Here is a 17982-nt window from a genome sequence, read left to right as displayed (position 1 = left end):
AATTTCTGCTACGATCCCCAACAACCCCTCCACCGTCTACTGTTCATCCAGCCCTCCACCACACCACGGGGTCCTGTTCATCCAGAGGCAACGCCACCGCTCACTGTTCATCCAACCCCCCCCCCCCCCCCCCCGCAATGCTCACTGTTCATCCCATCGATCGGCTCGGCTTCAGTTAGTAGCAGTAGCCAAGGAATCGCTCGATCGGGTTCAGTTAACAGCCATCGATCGATCGCTCGGGTTCAGTAACACGTAGCCTGCAGTGCAATCGCTCGGGTTCAGTTATAGCCCAACGCCTCGCTCGGGTTCAGTTAGAGCCAATGCCTCGCACACACGTGCGTACGTGTACGGGAGAAACGCGCATCGCTCGGCCCCCGACCTCCCACCATAACCGGGAACTCCCCGAAATTTTCCTCCCCCTCGCTTCTACCACGATTTTTTCCGTCATGGACGGCCCAAAGAATGTCATGCAGCTGCGTCTCCGGCCCGCCCAGGACGAAAAGCCCATTTTCTGTCATGATTTTTGGTCATAGAAGTAGGAGCCCACCACATCTATGATGATACCGGGTTTTGTCACAATTATCGTCATAGAAGTGTCATATGTATGACAATTTTTTTCGTTCGGCCCAAAATGTCACGGATGTGTCTTTTTTTTTGTAGTGAGTGTTAGTGGGAGTAGATAGTTAACTTGGCTATGATGGTTGTCAACGTGGAAGTTCAGTACTCTATATGTGGATCAGACCTGTTACTTTGCTCTGAATGTTGAACTTTCCGTTTGACTATATGGAATGGGCTGTTAGTTTTTTAAATGGGTTGTATTTGTCCTCCACGGTTTAGAGGCTGACTTGTGGGCCTAGCAAGTTGACGCGTACACAATCAGGAGATGATTGTACGTGGAGAGGATGACAGCAGAGACCCGCCAAGGTCATGGCAGTACGCAAGCAAGTGCCTCCTTATTTCAAGCCAATAAAAAATGGCTCCTCCTAGTGGATTTGTAACATCTGGGTCCCATGCCATTGTCAACGTAGTCAATAAACGAGAGAATTGCACAACGAGCGGCTGATGCCAGGGACCCAGCAGCTTGCCCAGCTATTTTTGTTTTGGGTTAATTTGATAAATGCCACTCCAAATCTGGTGTATCTGAGAAATGCCACTGCAATTTCCGAACTTTGAAAAATGCCATTTCATGCCATTTCTAGTGGCATTTCTCGAAGTCTGGAGTGGCGTTTTTCAAAGTTTGCAAACTGCAGTGGCATTTTTCAAAGTTTGCAAAAATTGTAGTGGCATTTTTCAAAGTTTGGAAATTGCAGTGGCATTTTTATGAATCGCTATAATTGGAGTGGCATTTATCTAATTTGTTTTTGAGATGGAAGCAGGGTGTCAACTCGGCTGTGCGGGACACTCTGGCCTGTCTAGACAGCGTTTTCTTTTATGTTTACCATAGACCAGCCTAGTAGTTTTTTTTCTTTCTGAAAATGGCTGGCCCAGTTCTTTTGTGATTTGTCAAGTAAGTCGCTTTATCAGGCCTGTTGGGCTGCAAATCTTTCAAGATGAGGAGAGCTTCATTCGGCTGGCCGAGAAAATGGCCTATCAGTAATGAGAAATGGGCTGTACATTTTTAAAACACATCAAACCGGCAATTATTTTCAAATATCTTTTTTTCATTTCGAGATGTCAAATTGCATTGATTTTTATGCGTGGACACTTTATTGGATTTTATATTGATATACATTTATTTTTAAAATCAGCCTGAATGTGACTCAAAATTTTGGGATTAAAAACAGTTCAGACCGCACCGACATATGCAAAATTTCGTATAATTTTTTAACCGTGGCCACAATATGGGCTGTAATGCTAACATAAAGAATATGGGCTCCAAAAAACCCATAAGAAATAGCAAATGGGCTGTAAATTATTTGAAATAATGGCAGATGGGTTGTATGCTATTTTCCACAGATTTGAGGCTTCCACAGATGGCCTATATACTGTTGGATGTCCATCCAACGGCCGTCGTGCTTCTTCAATCACTGCTCTTCCTGCTCCAGCCGCTCAAACAAGCGCCGGCGGGACTGCCTGCTCCCTCCTCCCCGTGGCCGGCTGTGCTGCCGTGCAGGCCTCACCGCCCCACCGTACTCCCATCGCTGGCCTAGCCATCCCTCTACTCACCCACACCTGCTGTTATTCTCCGGCGACGATAGACGAACCAGTAAACCCTCGTATAGTCGTACTCCCCTCCGCGTGGGAAACAAAAACAACGGCCGAGTCTTCCCTGCCTCCGTGTCATTCCCTTCCTAGGCCTCGCCATCGTCCACCGCCCTAGTGCTCTCGGCGTGGCGTGGTCAGCGTGGTCAACGACCGAGATGCATCTGAAGTGGATTGTACGTGGAGAGGCTGACAGCTGGGTCCACGGCCGCACGCAAGGAAATGCCTCCTTATTACGCGCAAAATAATGATTTCCTCCACCTGACATCTGGGACCCACCGAAACGGCCTCTGTATTTTGCGAAAAAACGTTACCGCCGCTGACAGCTTGGACCCACCAGCTATATCTTCGCACACAAGGAAGTGCCTCCTTATTACGCACAAAAAAATGAATACTCCCCCTGCTAGCTGGGACCTAGTATAGTGGGCCTACTAAGTTGACGGGGACGAAGGGCTTTGTCAACTTAGTCAATATGCACGATTCTAGCTCGACTGACCGTACGATGTCCATCCAACGGCCGTAGTGCTTCTTCAACCTCTGGTCTTCTTGCTCTAGCCGCCCAAAGCAGCACCGGTCGTGCCGCCTGCTCCTGCCTCCCGTGGACGGCTGTGCTGCCGTGGAGGCCTCACCGCCCCCATACTACTCCCACCGCTGGCCAGGCCATCCCTCCACTCCACTCACCCACACCCCCTGTTATTTTGCGGCGACGGCAGCGCAGCTGAACCAGTGAACCCTCGTACTCCTCTTCGCGTTGGCATCCACTGCCGCGTCTTCCCCGGCTCCGCATCATCCCCTTCCTAGGCCTCGCCGTCGTCCACCGCCATGGTGCTATCGGCGCAGCGTGGTCAATGTGGTCAACGACCGAATTCCATCGGAAGAATACTGTACGTGGAGAGGCTGACAGCTGGGTCCACGGCAGCCGCAAGGAAGTGCCTCCTTATTACGCGGAAAATAATTATTCTTCCACCTGACAGCAGGGACCCACCAGACGCCCACCAGTATATCATGAAAAAAGGTTTGCCCCTGACTGCTGGGACCCACCCGACGGGCCACCGTATTTCGTGAAAAAATCATTCCCCCTGCTGTCAGCTCGGACCCACCGGAAGTGCCTCCTTATTACGCACAAAAAAATGAATACCCCCTGCTAGCTAGGACCCACCTTGGTGGGAGGCTGACTTGTGGGCCTACTAAGTTGACGGGGACGAAGGGCTTTGTCAACTTAGTCAATATGCACGATTCTAGCTCCAGTGACCGTACGATGTCCATCCAACGGCCGTAGTGCTTCTTCAACCTCTGGTCTTCTTGCTCTAGCCGCCCAAACCAGCGCCGGTCATGCCTCGTGCTCCTACCTCCCGTGGCCGGCTGCGATGCGACGGAGGCCTCACTGCCCCCTACTACTCCCACCGCTGGCCAGGCCATCCCTCTACTCACCCACACCCCCTGTTATTCTGCAATGACGACAGCCTCACACCGCAACGAACCAGTGAACCCTCGTACTCCTCTATGCGTGGGCATCCACTGCCGCGTCTTCCCCGGCTCCGCGTCGTCCCCTTCCTAGGCCTCACCGTCGTCCACCGCCCTGGTGCTCTCGGCGCGGCGTGGTCAACGTGGTCAAGGAACGGCTTCCATCGGACGTGGACTGTATGTGGAGAGGCTGACAACTGGGTCCACGGCTGCAGCAAGGAAGTGCCTCCTTATTACGTGCAAAATAATTATTCCTCCACCTGACAGCAGGACCCATCGGACAGGCCACCGTATTTCGCCCCCCTGACTGCTGGGACCCACCAGCTACATCTTCGCACGCAAGGAAGTGCCTGACAGTCGGGACCCACCTGGTCGAAGCGTACGTAGCGTTGTCATTCTGGTCGCGAACGTGTATGTACATATATACTGGTCGATGTAGAGGCGCGCACGTGTCGTAGTAGAGGCGGCCAGGGTGCAAGAAAGAAAATACGGCCACGTATGTGTACATACGGGCGGGGTCTCGAATGCCTACTCGCGCATACGTACGGCCAGGGCTCGTGTACATAGCTGGGTCGGAACGGAGAAACAGCGTCGTCGTCGTGTTCATGGGGAGGCAACGGAATGCGTCGTGTTCATGGGGAGGCAACAGAATGCGTCGTGTTCATGGGGAGGCAACGGAACGCGTGGGAGCCAACCGGCTGGGTCGGAACGGAATGCGTTGTCGTGTTCATCGGGAGGGCTTGGATGGAACAGGCGATGGAAACGAGGCCTGGCGTACCGCACAATGGAGGAAACGGACCTCCTACGTTCGGAACGGGGTCCTGTTGATCGGGAGGGGTCTGGCGTACCGGAAAATGGAGGAAACGAACCTCCTACGGTCGAAACGGGGGTCCTGTTCATCGGGAGGGGTGTGGCATACCGCAAAACGGACGAAACGGACTTGTGTTGGAGCGCTACGGTCGAAACGGGGGTCTTGTTCATCGGGAGGGGTGTGGCGTACCGCAAAACGGGACTCCACGGGATACTGTTCATCTCCACCGTCGACCCCCTCCGGCCTCCACGAGCTACCATTCATCCACCGTTGACCTCCTCCAGCCTCCACCTGTGACTGTTCATCCACGGGCTCCTGTTCATCTAGCCTCCATCGCACGCTAATCCACCGGCTACTGTTCAACCAGCCCTCTCCACGGGCTCCTGTTCAACCACCCCTCCACGGGCTACTGTTCATCCTGCACTCCACCGTCTACTGTTCATCCTGCCCTCCATGGGGTGGTCTTGTTCATCCAGCCCTCCACGGGGTCCTGTTCATCTAGCCCCAACCGGCTCGATCGATCGGGGTCCTGTTCATCCAGAGGCAACACCACAGGGTCATGTTCATCCACCCCCCCACAACGCTCACTGTTCATCCAGAGGCAACATCGATCAGCTTCAGTTAGCAGCAGTAGTGAAGGAATCGCTTGGTCGGGTTCAGTTAATAGCCATCGATCGATCGCTCGGGTTCAGTAACGCGTAACCTACAGTGCAATCGCTCGGGTTCAGTTAGAGCCCAACGCCTCGCTCGGGTTCAATTAGAGCCAACGCCTCGCACACACGTGCGTACGTGTACGAGAGAAGTGCGCATCACTCGGCCCCCGACCTCCCACCGTAATAGGGAACTCCCCGAAATCCCCCCCCCCCCCTCGCTTCTAGCATGGTTTTTTTCGTCATGGACGGCCCAAAGAATGTCATGCAACTGCGTCTCCGGCCCGCCCAGGACGAAAAGCCCATTTTCTGTCATGATTTTTTGTCATAGAAGTAGGAGCCCACCACATCTATGATGATACCGGGTTTTTTTCACAATTATCGTCATAGAAGTGTCATATGTATGACATAAATTTTTTTGTTCGGCCCAAAATGTCACGGATGTGTCTTTTTTTGTAGTGTTATATCATGATACATGTTTATTATTCATGCTAGAATTGTATTAACCGGAAACTTAGTACATGTGTGAATACATAGACAAACAGAGTGCCACTAGTATGCCTCTACTTGACTAGCTCGTTGATCAAAGATGGTTAAGTTTCCTAACCAAGGACAAAGAGTTATCATTTGATGAACGGGATCACATCATTACAGAATGATGTGATTGATTTGACCCATCCATTAGCTTAGCACGCTGATCATTTAGTTTACTGCTATTGCTTTCTCCATAACTTATACATGTTCCTATGACAATGAGATTATGCAACTCCCGAATACCGGAGGAACAGTTAGTGTGCTATCAAACGTCACAACGTAACTGGGTGACTATAAAGATGCTCTACAGGCGTCTCCGATGGTGTTTGTTGAGTTGTCATAGATCAAGATTAGGATTTTTCACTACGTGTATCGGAGAGGTATCTCTGGGCCCTCTCGGTAATGTACATCACTATAAGCCTTGCAAGCAATGTAACTAATGAGTTAGTTACGGGATGTAGCATTACCGAACGAGTAAAGAGACTTGCCGGTAACGAGATTGAACTAGGTATGATGATACTGACGATCGAATCTCAGGCAAGTAACATACCGATGACAAAGGGAACAACGTATGTTGTTATGCGGTTTGACCGATAAAGATCTTCGTAGAATATCTAGGAACCAATATGAGCATCCAGGTTCCGCTATTGGTTATTGACCAGAGATGAGTCTCGGTCATGTCTACATAGTTCTCGAACCCGTAGGGTCCGTACGCTTAACGTTCGGTGACGATCGGTATTATGAGTTTATGTGTTTTGATGTACCAAAGGTAGTTCGGAGTCTCGGATATGATCACGGACATGACGAGGAGTCTCGAAATGGTCGAGACATAAAGATCGATATATAGGATGACTATGTTTGGACATCGGAATGGTTCTGGGTGAGTTCAGGCATTTACCGGAGTACCGGGAGTTACCGGAACCCCCCGAGGAGTGTATGGGCCTTAGTGGGAGAGAGGAGGAGGCGTCCTAAGAGGGCCCCCCAAGCCCAATCCGAATTGGGAGGGGGGGCGGCCCCCCTTTCCTTCCTCCCTCTCTCCTCCTTCCTTCCTCTCCTACTCCTACTTGGAAAGGCGAGGAATCCTACTCCCGATGGGAGTAGGACTCCCTTAGGGCACGCCATAGAGGGCCGGCCTCCCCCCTCCTCCACTCCTTTATATACGGGGGAGGGGGACACCCCATAGACACACAAGTTGATCATTGTCTTAGCCGTGTGCGGTGCCCCCTCCACCATAATCTACCTCGGTCATATCGTAGCGGTGCTTAGGCGAAGCTCTGTTCCGATAGCTTCATCATCACCGTCATCACGCCGTCGTGCTGATGAAACTCTCTGAAAGTGCAACTATCCCTGGGTGGTTTTGGTAATTCCTAACAACATATAGCTCATTGAGCTAATGCTACTTGAAGATAAATATTTCAGGAAAAGCTCAATGATTGGAATGGCATGGATTAGAAAGTGGACCCCTCAAAATTCTAAGGACAAAAGGATTGGCTCAAGCTCAAAGCACAAGACTCTACATTTCATTTTTAGTGATCCAAGATCACATTGAGTCCATAGGAAAAGCCAATATTATTAAGAGGGGATGAGGTGTTGCTTAATGAGGTTCTTGCTCAAAGTGCTTAGTGATATTCTCCACAACCCTCAACCACTTTCTCATATCCAAATATATCCCAAACCAAAATTCAAACTCGGCCGTACCGATTTGATCTATCCGGCACCACTGAGTTCACTTGACATAGCCACTGCCACAAACCCTAGTCTTTTCGGTCCCACCGATAGGGATCTCGGTCTCACCGAGATGGGATTGTAATCTCTCTATTTCCCTTCGTAACATTACGGTCCAACCGAGATGAGCGATCGGTCCCATCAAGATTGCAATGCAAACTCTCTGTTTCCCTTTCGTAACATTTCGATCCTACCGAGAGAGCGAATCGGTCCCATCGAGATTGCCTGACCAACTCTCTGGTTAGTCTATTACCAAAATCGGCCTCACGGAGTTTGTGTAATCGGTCTCACGAGATTACGTTATGCCCTAACCCTAACGATATCGGTCCCACTGAAAACCCTAACGGTCACATATGGACTGGATCATGTGAAAAAAGTGCACTACTTCTGAATAACACACTTCTTTTAGAGTGTACCTTTCAGCTATTCATTCTCTTGATTGTGTGAAGTCCTTTTATTTGAAAGACCGGAAACCCTGAAGAATATAAAAGCAGAAAAGATTGATTGAATATTTTGGTATATACTTCCCTTAATAAAAAATTTGCTTTAAGACAAATATGAAATTCAAGGAGGTGTGTATAACTTACGTGGTTTTGAAGAAATGACCTCACGACTGGTAGTTGGACCTCACTGTTTTGGTAGGTTGCAATCTCATACAAAAATATTTCGCGCATAGCTTGGAGATCAACCTGTTTTGCACAGTTGCGATAATCATCTGAATATTTTGTTCTTCTATGAGATGAAAGAATTGCAATTATAATATATTGTTTAGAAGATAAGAAACTCTTACAGTAGAGAATCCAAGAACTCCCATGCCACGATATGTTTTTAGTATTTGAAGAAGGAAAACACCTGTGTCGTACCTGCATTAATGAAATCAGGTTAACTAGCATGTTAGAATCAAATCCAGATAAAAAACAAATAATCCATAACTTCAAAATTTATGTTGCTGTGATGTGGATGAAATGGAGGAAAAATTGTTAATAACGTAAGAAGTCAAACTGCTTAACCTGAAATGAGTCCTAGGAACTGCAATGAATCTGTATTCAAAGTCTTTGATGCTGAATGCATTGCAGTTAGGGTAGGTGAGTGCAAACAGTGACTTGAAATTGTAACAGATAGTGCTTATTATAGTTGTGAATCTGTCTTGTCCAGACCCATCGAGATTCATAATATCAAAAAATCTTCCACTCTGTAGGTTTGCTGTTATTAGAATCCATTGCTTATCATTGAAGCAAGGCAAGTGGACCTGTGAAAATTCATAGTAGGTTAGTTCTTGTCACAACTTTCCAGTTGAAGAACTCAGTAAGAGAAAATTTGCTTAAAAGAAAAGGTACTAACAAAATTTGATATTTCCAATCTGAAGCCAACTCTTGCTTCACTTAAAATGTATCTGCATATTGGGTCTGAATGATCAAGCATAGGCCTCATGAGTATTACCTGATAAATACAGACAAGAGAAATTTTTGGTTGGTGAAACTAGCAGATGTTACCATAGAAGAACATTCGAAGACAAAGAAAGAAAAAGAATTAAATGAATCGTACCATATCTTCTCTTTGCACAATGTGCCTAATAACATCAGTATTTGGTATTAGGCCTTGCCTACCACGGATTAGTTGGTCAGTATTGAGCATCTTTGAGTAACAATCCAGAGAGTGCGGATTTGTCCAGCAACCAGGTCTTAAGGAAATAGTTAAGGTTTTCTGGTCAACCCATACTTCATTCACTTGGAATATTATTTGGTTGTTTTTTTGGAATTAATGTTAGAAACTTTCAACTATAAGTTTGTAAAAAAAAGTGCGAACAAAGAAATGGTTTGTATGGTATAGTTTGATGAAAACTATGACTGTTTTGTACAACTAAAAGGAATGGACTTAGGAAAGAAATTACCTTGAGTCCAGAACTGGAAGAGCTGCAGTCATTGTCTTGTAGAATTCTACTTGCACTGGTGTTGAGAAGATAACTTGTTGGAACTGCAAATAGTTGGGCTGCTGAATAATTTTTGCAGAAGAGAAGTTTTGAAACTGCTTATTTCCTGCCTCTATCTGATTGCTTTTGGATTTAGCTTCAAATTCTTCCATCAGTTTGGGCATGCCGGATCGTTAAGTGAGTTCCAAAGGAAATTTCTTGCCGCGGAGAATTAATCTTGAAAAGCCTGAGTGGACTATTGCTATACAGGAATGGAGTATTAGCATTGAAGAACCTAGGATATGTATGAGTCTCAGGTTTGTCAAGTTTGGAAGAAGAACCCAGATGAGAGTAGATGCTTGTTTGATAAGAAGTCATACAGGGTGGGACTGTATCTTGTAGTGCATCGGTTATTGCATTAAACTTGGTATGTCATCTTCAGTGTAGTTTGCTGGGAAAGAATTAGGTGGAGGTGCTGGTTGAGACATTTGAGTAGATGGGAGATTGGTTTCACATTTTTCTGCAAGTGTTTCATGGTAGGGATGTGAATTAATGATAATTGACTTGTCTTTTAATGCTTCTAGTTTGATTTGATGTGGTGCACAGTAAAAAGAGTCTCCTGGCATTAAGACAAGATGAAAAAAAATTATGTTAGTATGAACATTAAAATAAAAAAGGAAGAGAAAATAAAAATTATAGAAGAAGAAAAATAAATTGAAAGTACCTGTGGCAGATGAATCAGCTGAGATAAATTTCAAGTGAGTAGAGCTAAATTTCTCTTGTCTCCAATTATGATTTACTGTTGAATTCAAGTCTTCCCATGTTGGTTTGTTTCTAAGCGAATCCAGGATAACTGGTATTTATACAACAAATAAACAGAAAAATGAATAGTTATTTACTACTAATAAGAAAGAACTGGAGATATTGTAAGTAGTTTAAATATGAAGAAAAATATTTATGGACTGCAAAATAAAGAAAAAGTGGACAGAACAAAAGCTTTATTGTATAAGAAGTTTGTATTACCTTCTTTAGGATAAATGACTGTATAGGTAAAGTTTTCATTAATTTCATCTCTGCTGAAAACTTCTAGAAGCGCTAAATCTATGGAACTTGGAGATCCAATAGATATTGGAGGAGCGAAATTTATTTGCTCATCAATAAGCAGGCATTCAGAGAAATTTAGAATCATTGAATCAATTAGTTCTCGAGTATTTTATGAATCAAACCTTGGAGGATATGAATGAGGGCGAGGAAAATCCAAGAAATCAGTTGAATACATGAATGAGTCCAAGTGTGGATGTTTCTGCATTACACTAATGGGTATCAGGGAACGAGTTGAATCAACGTTAGATACAACATTACCCAAGTGCACTCCTGAAAGAGTTGTAACTGTAGAAGGTTGATATTGAGGTTGATCTTTAGAAGGAGAACTTGAGGGTAGTAAACTAAGAACATCGTCAACATAAGATTGCAGCGTTGGAATAGATTTTGTTAAAACTGTCTGCCAAAATTTCTGACTGGAACTCTGAAGCTTAATCCTTTGCTGTTTTGAAGAAAATGAGAATTGAAAAAGAATAAAGTGAGCTCAAAGCAATAAAAAATACATGAACCTACTACTTTGTAAGTAAAAGACAAGTATTCTTGCTTCTGAATTGGATTTGCAAACCTGTATGTTGTGAATCGATGGCAGTTTCCTATTGATGTAGTGCAAAATTGATTCAGGTAATTGCATAGGTGACTCATCGATAGAATCAGCGAATGGAGTTGATGTTATGTTCTTCATCTGTTTTTGTTTGGAGGAAAAATATGAAAGTGGATTTTCACCTGAGTAAATATCATGAGAAAAAAAGTACTACAAAATCGAAGTTATCTAAGCATTATTGCTGACCACAAAGGAAGTCTTGGGAACGTACTGGTTGAAATCTTGTAGTCAGAAGTGATCAAGAATTCAAAATGTGCAATCTTCCAAAGTTTGCCAAAAAATATGGAAGGAAATAAAAGTCAGTTAAAATTGTCTTTGACATGATCTAAAGTGAAAAGGAAGTTAAAATTCTAATAATTCCTTACCACTAACAGTACTTTGCAACCTCCTGCTAGGTTTGACCTCTTCTTCCCAACACTTGACTGCATTTTTGCAATCTCATGAACCAAGAAAGACAGGGTAAAGAGGCACCAATTGTATTTTGGAACTGACTCTATATTGACCAACGCATTGTAGTATTTTTTGCTTAGAAGTCCCTTTGAATTCGGTGCAATTAGAATGGAAAGTACAAGGAGCATGAAAATCCTAGAGAAAGCTTCTTCTGATATGTTTTCAGATAACATAGATAGCAAGTGTTCTGGGGTTGGTTTTGTTATTCCAAGAAATGTGTTCATGAAATCAACAGTTTGTTTTGAAGGCTTTGTTGGTATTGGAAAACCGCCACATGGAATGCCTAGGATTTTGTGTATAGTTGATTCTGTCAAGTGGAACTTGAAACCATTTCTTAGTTCAATTCTGGAAGTAGTGGTGTTGAACTGCATTCCTAACCATTCAAATATATCATCTAATATGCAGTTGCATGATATATGAAGCAAAGAACCGAACCCAAGTTTGTGAACTATCAGCTTCTACTCCTCATTTAGTTCAGATATAAACTTGATTAGCAGACTGATATGATTAATTTCGGTGACCTGGTGGACACAATGAATGAACTAGAATTTGGGAAAACAAGAACATGTTACAGAGCAGTTTAATTAAATTTAGGGGAGAAAGAGCAGTTTGAATACATTTAGTTTTGGGGGATATGATTGTTGTGCTTACTTTTAATCTCTTTGCTGCATTTTGCTCATTTAATTGAGTGTCAAGGTGCTGCTCGTTGCTCCTCTTGTTGATGAAACTTTGATCTACAGAACCCATCTGCACATACCAACACAAAAGTTATGCCATGACTACCAGTCTATCAAGAAACAACCATTCTGAAAACCATTTTACTATGTACAATTTTAAAAATAAAGCATATTAGGATGAAATTATACAAAAGTCAACGTTGGTAAGAAGAAGAAAAAAGAAGCATTGTCATGACCAGATAGAAAAAACATAGTGAATATATTGACCAAAGGCTATATCAACAAGACTTGTCCATTGTGATTCGATTTTGAAATTTTAACTCTGTTTTAATGTTGAACAATTAATTAAAAAAATTACATGGCAATGGAGCTGCAAGGCCACAGGGCATCACCACAACAGTAGGGGGAGAGATAACAAATAGAGACTAGCATTTTGATTATCGCTACATGTGAAAAAGTTGTACTGAAAGTAAAAATACTATGATGTGCCTGAATCACATTTGTTTGTTAGGATTGATAGTACTGAAAGTAAAATTCAGAATTTCACATGTCAAAAATGCTGCTCTAGTTTAGCCACGTTTGTCAGCTGTGATGCACATGCTTTTTTGTATTACATACATGAAAACTTACGTTTGTTGTTTCCAAAAATAATTGTCATATAGCATCTGAAACAAAAATGCAATTTCTTCAGCAACTGTCACCAACAAAAAAATATTGATTGAGAAATTCCTATAGGTGCCAGAGGAGCAGTCACGAAATAACAATTTCTACACCTGCTGTCATGTTGCACGGCTGTGTTGTGGGAAGGTAGCAGAGCATCTGAAACCAGTTCCCATGGTAGGATTGAGTGCACTGGGCATAGATCTATAAAAAGTTTCAGTGCAGTAGGCTAAGATTTTGACACTAGGTTAATCAATTTATTTATCTGACCAAAAACAACAGTAGGAACCTAGTGGTAGAATCTAAGAACTCCCTAAGATTTAGTAGATCCACCGTGTCTGAGGCATTTGGGGATAAAAAGCTCAACCTAGGGTTGTAGTTTCGCCAGAGGTACGATCTAGAAGCTACGGAACAACAGAGTAAAGAGATTTCGAAGGGCAAACCTGCGTTGATCTTGGCGAAGAGTAATTTCCCGACACGGGATCCAGGAGAGAGTCGGCAGTCACCGGAGCAAGAGATAAAGAAAGAGTGGAAGAGAAATGGGGAATTTTCCTGCCTGTGGTGTGTTTTTGACAAATAAGCCCCTCTATTCAGCCACGTTGCCAGTACCTTTCGAAAAAAAACACCTTGCGACAGCTTTGAATTATTTTTTAGGTCCCTATGGAAATAAGTCATGGCCCGCAAGTAAGTGACTTGGGAGAAAAAACACTCTAAACGAAAGAAAACATGGGAATTGTTCTAGATACCTCTTGACTCTCTCGACCAGTCCGGAAGGGGAGAAATTGGCGGGGCAGATGGCGCCAACGCAGTCACCGCCGCCGGCGGCGCAGATGTTCAGTGGGGAATTCTCCGGCGTGGATGGGAGGACATCAAATCCACCAGTATTGGCGTCCATGGCTATCAAAAACGTACGTGCTACGAGACGATCGTCTAGATCCCAGGTTCTCTTCTTCATCTGCTTTGATCTTATGTCAGATATAAAAAGTGCAGCCGTAAGATGTTGTTGGTTTTTTAGAAAGTCAGTACAGAAAATATCTAGATTATATAGACTAATGTACTGGCAGTCTGCATACGCTTGTTATATGCTGAATTCTGTGATGCATCTGAAAAAGATGTGTATATTTGTAGCTGGCTAGTGTAGGGTCAGACAGAGCATCATCAGATCAACAAACTCCTTAAACAGATGCGCTGTTTTGTAAACATACAAGGTTGAAAGAAGTAGTAGATCGTTGTGGAGAACAGTGATATTTTGTTATGATTGCAGAAGTTAATTTTAGTTTCAATTAATCAGTTAGCCAAATTATAAAAAAGTGTACTGCTATGTGGCACCGTTTGTGCTCTGTAATTCACAAATGAAGGAAAAAATTATGGATTCACTCTGGTTTAGAAGGGCAAATTATTATGTCGTCAATCTGGAATTGAAGAAACTATGCTGTTATTTTATTAAATTTAATTTATGGCCACAAAACAGACGAACCATTAGTAAATTTCCTAGTGTGTAATCTTTTACATCTCCAAAATAAACTAGTTCTCAAACTACATGATAACTGAATCATTGTTAAATAAATATCTCCTTTGAATCAGTTGAGTGTAAAACGTTGTGCACTGAATATGATTAACACTGATGATCTTCATTTTAATAAGACCAAGTCTTGTTCTTCTAAATTCAATTGGGTATTACCCTAGACAGTGAACATATGGTATCCGCTGAGCTTGCTGAAAAGGTATTTTTTTTTGTGTTAGGTGCTTTCAAGTGGAAGAACTAGGGCAGTAAGTAAGAAGAAACCAGTGAAGAGCAAAGAAAAAGTAAAGCTGCTAACAATGAGTGATCAAGTTGATAAAAGTTTGGGAGAAAAAAAATGTTGTATGTTTTGTTCACTGATATTTCAAATTGCACAATCAGGTTGTTTCTATACACAGTTGTGAAAAATAAAGTTTATTAATAATATATATGTTCTTCTTGATGCAGGGTGATGATGTTATGCTTGAATTTGACCACTATGTAATGTATCATGAAATGAAGAAGAAAACAGAGGTTAGTAAGTGAAGTTTGTGGGCACAACAATTTTTCTAGTGAAGTTCCTCCTTAGGGAGAAGTCATTGTTTAAAAAAATTATTACAGACTTGCTTGTATATTTCAGGAAGTACTGAGTAGTCAGGAATTGATGTTAAGTCAAGAAAAATTTAGCATGCATGACAGATTTGAATCAATTACGCAAGAAGTTATTACTACACAATGTGTTGTAGAAGATGTGACTGAGCGAGATGATAATGAAGAAGATAAAGATGCTTCAAATGGTCAAGACATTGAAGAGGTATTTCAAAGAACACTAAAACCGTATGTTTGTAAAATATGTTCTTTTTATGTGCATGGTTATTTAATTGCATGTTTTGCTCCAAAAATTGTAGATAAATTTTCAACAGCAACAAAAATGTGTTGGAGTTTCTGGTCCTTCTTCTACTGTCATAAGTGGAAATCAAGATGATGAACTAGCAGGATATAATATATCTTCTATTCAAAATGAAAATGCAATGAGCGTGGTGCTTGGCTCTGGTAAGGTTTGTACTATGTAATTTTTTGTTTTCTATTGTAACTCCATGAAAGTTATTGAAAGAAAATACAGACTTTCTGTTTTTCATTGCTCATGTTGTTTTTAAAAAAATGTGTAGGATGCACTTTCTTGTGAGAATGCTCTTGAAAACACAACCCAAGATATTGGTAGTAGCAGTGGGTATTCTGATGAAGATGATGATGATAGTGTTTTGAAAGATGAAGAGTATATGTTTCCAACGCCAGATGAACTAGAGAAGACAAATGTGCCTCAAGTTGGGAAGGTGTTCAGTACTCTGGATGCTGCTAAAAGGTTTATTAATGTATATGCTCTGACCAATGGATTCGGAATAAAGAAAGGAAGAAACCACAAGAATAGAAATATATCTTTTGTTTGCAATAAGAGTAGGAATACTATGTCGACATATACATGGGCAAGAAAAAGGGGGAGAAATGTTCTTCAAAGAATGAACTGCCAAATGAATGTTATAGTCTGCTTGGAAGATGGAAAATGGCACATTCAATCCCAAGATTTGAAGCATAACCATGATTTGGTTTCTTCTCCATCTCTAACACAGTTCTTCCTTAGTCATAGAAGTATGAATGATGATGAGAAGTTATTGTCCAGGCTGCTACAGGAACACAGAATAAAACCTAGGAAAATCATGAGCATATTTAGGAAGCTGTGTGGTGGAAAATTTGGGAATATAACTTTTGATGTGAAGAAACTTGACAATTTGAAGCAAGATGACCGTGAGAAGAGAAGAAACATAGACATAGAACACACTTTGGATTATATTGAGAAGTTGCAAGTTGATAAGCCTGGTTTTGTATACAAAGCACAGAGAGATTCTTCCAATTCCATCCTTAGTTTGTTTTGGACTGATTCAAGGTCAAGGCTGGATTACCTGTTGTATGGAGATATTATTTCGTTTTATACAATGTTCAGCACCAACAAATATAACATGCCTTTTGCACCAATAATAGGAGTTAATGGCCACTCGAGAACAATTGTCTTTGGTTGGGCTCTTTTGCAAGATGAGAAAGCAGATACTTTCAAGTGGCTATTTGAGACATTTGTTGAAGTGATGGGTGGAAAGAAGCCAGGAGTTGTGCTCACTGATCAAGATGTTGCTATGAAAAAAGCAGTTCCAAAGGTGTTCCCAGATGCATTGCACAGATTTCGTATTTTTCATGTTTGGAGGAAAGCAAGGGAGAATCTGAAAGTATACTTTCATTTGAAGAAAGGCATGGAGAAGGACTTGGATGAATGTATCATGCAGTCATTGACGGTAGAGAAGTTTGAAACCAAATGGCAGGAAATGCTGGAGAAGCACAGTTGTGGGAAACATGCTCACATCAAGCGGATGTGGGAGAATAGGCAGTACTTTGTTCCTGCTTACTACCAACGAGTGTTCTGTCCTGTCACTAGATTAACAAGCAGAAGTGAGAGTTTCAACTCTAACTTTAAGGATTATGTTTTGAGGAAAGACACAATTGAAACATTTATCCGTCAATATGAATTGTTCCAGGAGAGTGTGATACATATAGAAAACAAAGTTAGGTTCTTGTCTAATGAGAAAGTTCCTATTATGTGGGCATATCAGCGGTTTGAACGGCATGCAGCTGAGATATATACTAGAGCCATATACAGCAAGTTCCTGACAAAGATGATGAATGCCACCGCTTTTGGAGTGAGAGAGATTGAGAAAGATAAAAAATATGAACTTAAAAGAAAATTTGAGTATGAGAACCCAGAATTTGACAGGGAGATATTCACTGTGCATGTAGATCGAGTTGCTGAGCAATTTGATTGTGAATGTGGAAAGTTTGACAGGGATGGAATTTTATGCTGCCGCATTCTGAGACTGTTTACTCAGTTTGATTACCTCAAGATACTAGAAAGGTATATAGTGGCAAGATGGACAAGAGAATTCAGAGAGATTCGGCTAAGGAAGCACAAGATTGATGTTCTTGGTGCACAAAGCCAAGACCAGCCACACAATGTCGTGCGATATGCATTTGTAATGAATAGTGTTGGTGAGGTCTGTTCGGACATTAGTCATGATTCTGGGTATTGTCAAGAATTATTAGATGTAGTCAAGACTGTTCATAACAAGTATCTTGCTGGGAGAGAAGAAACAGAAGGGAACCAAGAAGCAAATGAGAATGAAAGGAACAGAAATAGTGACAAGGGCCTGAAAGATCCTGCTGTTAAAAAGAACAAGTCTGTCAACAAAGGGAATAGAATGAAGCCTCGTTCAGAAATTGAAGCTCAAAAGTCTGCTGCGCGAAAGAGAAAAAATTTAATATGAAGGTGTGAGTACTAGTGCATAAAAACGATTAAGAAAAGTTATTGTTGAGATACTCTCAGGTTGAAGTTGGTATGCTGGATATAAAAATAGTGGCTATTTATGTAGGCTATAGCATAGATTGTGGTATTACTTTTTAAGGGATATATTCAACAAAACATTATTTCTTGCTGTAATTGGAAATGGTGTCCTTATTGCTTATTGAAAATATTAGTGTGAGAAATAGTAAATGCCTCACTATTTGTGTTTACAAAAAAAATTAGTCGTTGCATTTGTGATGTATGAGGTACTATTTTTTCGTTTCATACTCAAGATGATGCAGTTGAATTTAGACA

The 17982-nt window shown here is 42.4% G+C and overlaps 2 protein-coding genes across 2 annotated transcripts; one reads left to right on the top strand and one right to left on the bottom strand.

The window, feature by feature from the left end:
* Positions 1–7840: 7840 nt before the first annotated feature.
* LOC147975021 (uncharacterized) lies at positions 7841–9480 on the bottom strand. Its single transcript, XM_087520235.1, is given in 7 exon segments — positions 7841–7861; positions 7974–8075; positions 8177–8249; positions 8397–8635; positions 8728–8826; positions 8932–9157; positions 9278–9480. Coding segments are annotated over 7 exon segments (963 nt in total).
* Positions 9481–15316: 5836 nt separating this feature from the next.
* Positions 15317–17650, top strand: LOC147975020 (protein FAR1-RELATED SEQUENCE 5-like). The gene is made up of 2 exons (XM_087519591.1): positions 15317–15343; positions 15455–17650. The coding sequence occupies exons 1-2, from the start codon at positions 15317–15319 to the stop codon at positions 17648–17650; spliced, it is 2223 nt and encodes a 740-aa protein (XP_087375717.1).
* Positions 17651–17982: the final 332 nt, after the last annotated feature.

This window comes from Triticum urartu, chromosome 4A, assembly GCF_056163025.1.
Source record: "Triticum urartu cultivar PI428250 chromosome 4A, HENAU_Tu73, whole genome shotgun sequence".
NCBI lineage: Eukaryota > Viridiplantae > Streptophyta > Magnoliopsida > Poales > Poaceae > Triticum > Triticum urartu.
Note: the sequence above shows the minus strand (reverse complement) of the source record. Positions and strands in the feature narration are given on the sequence as shown.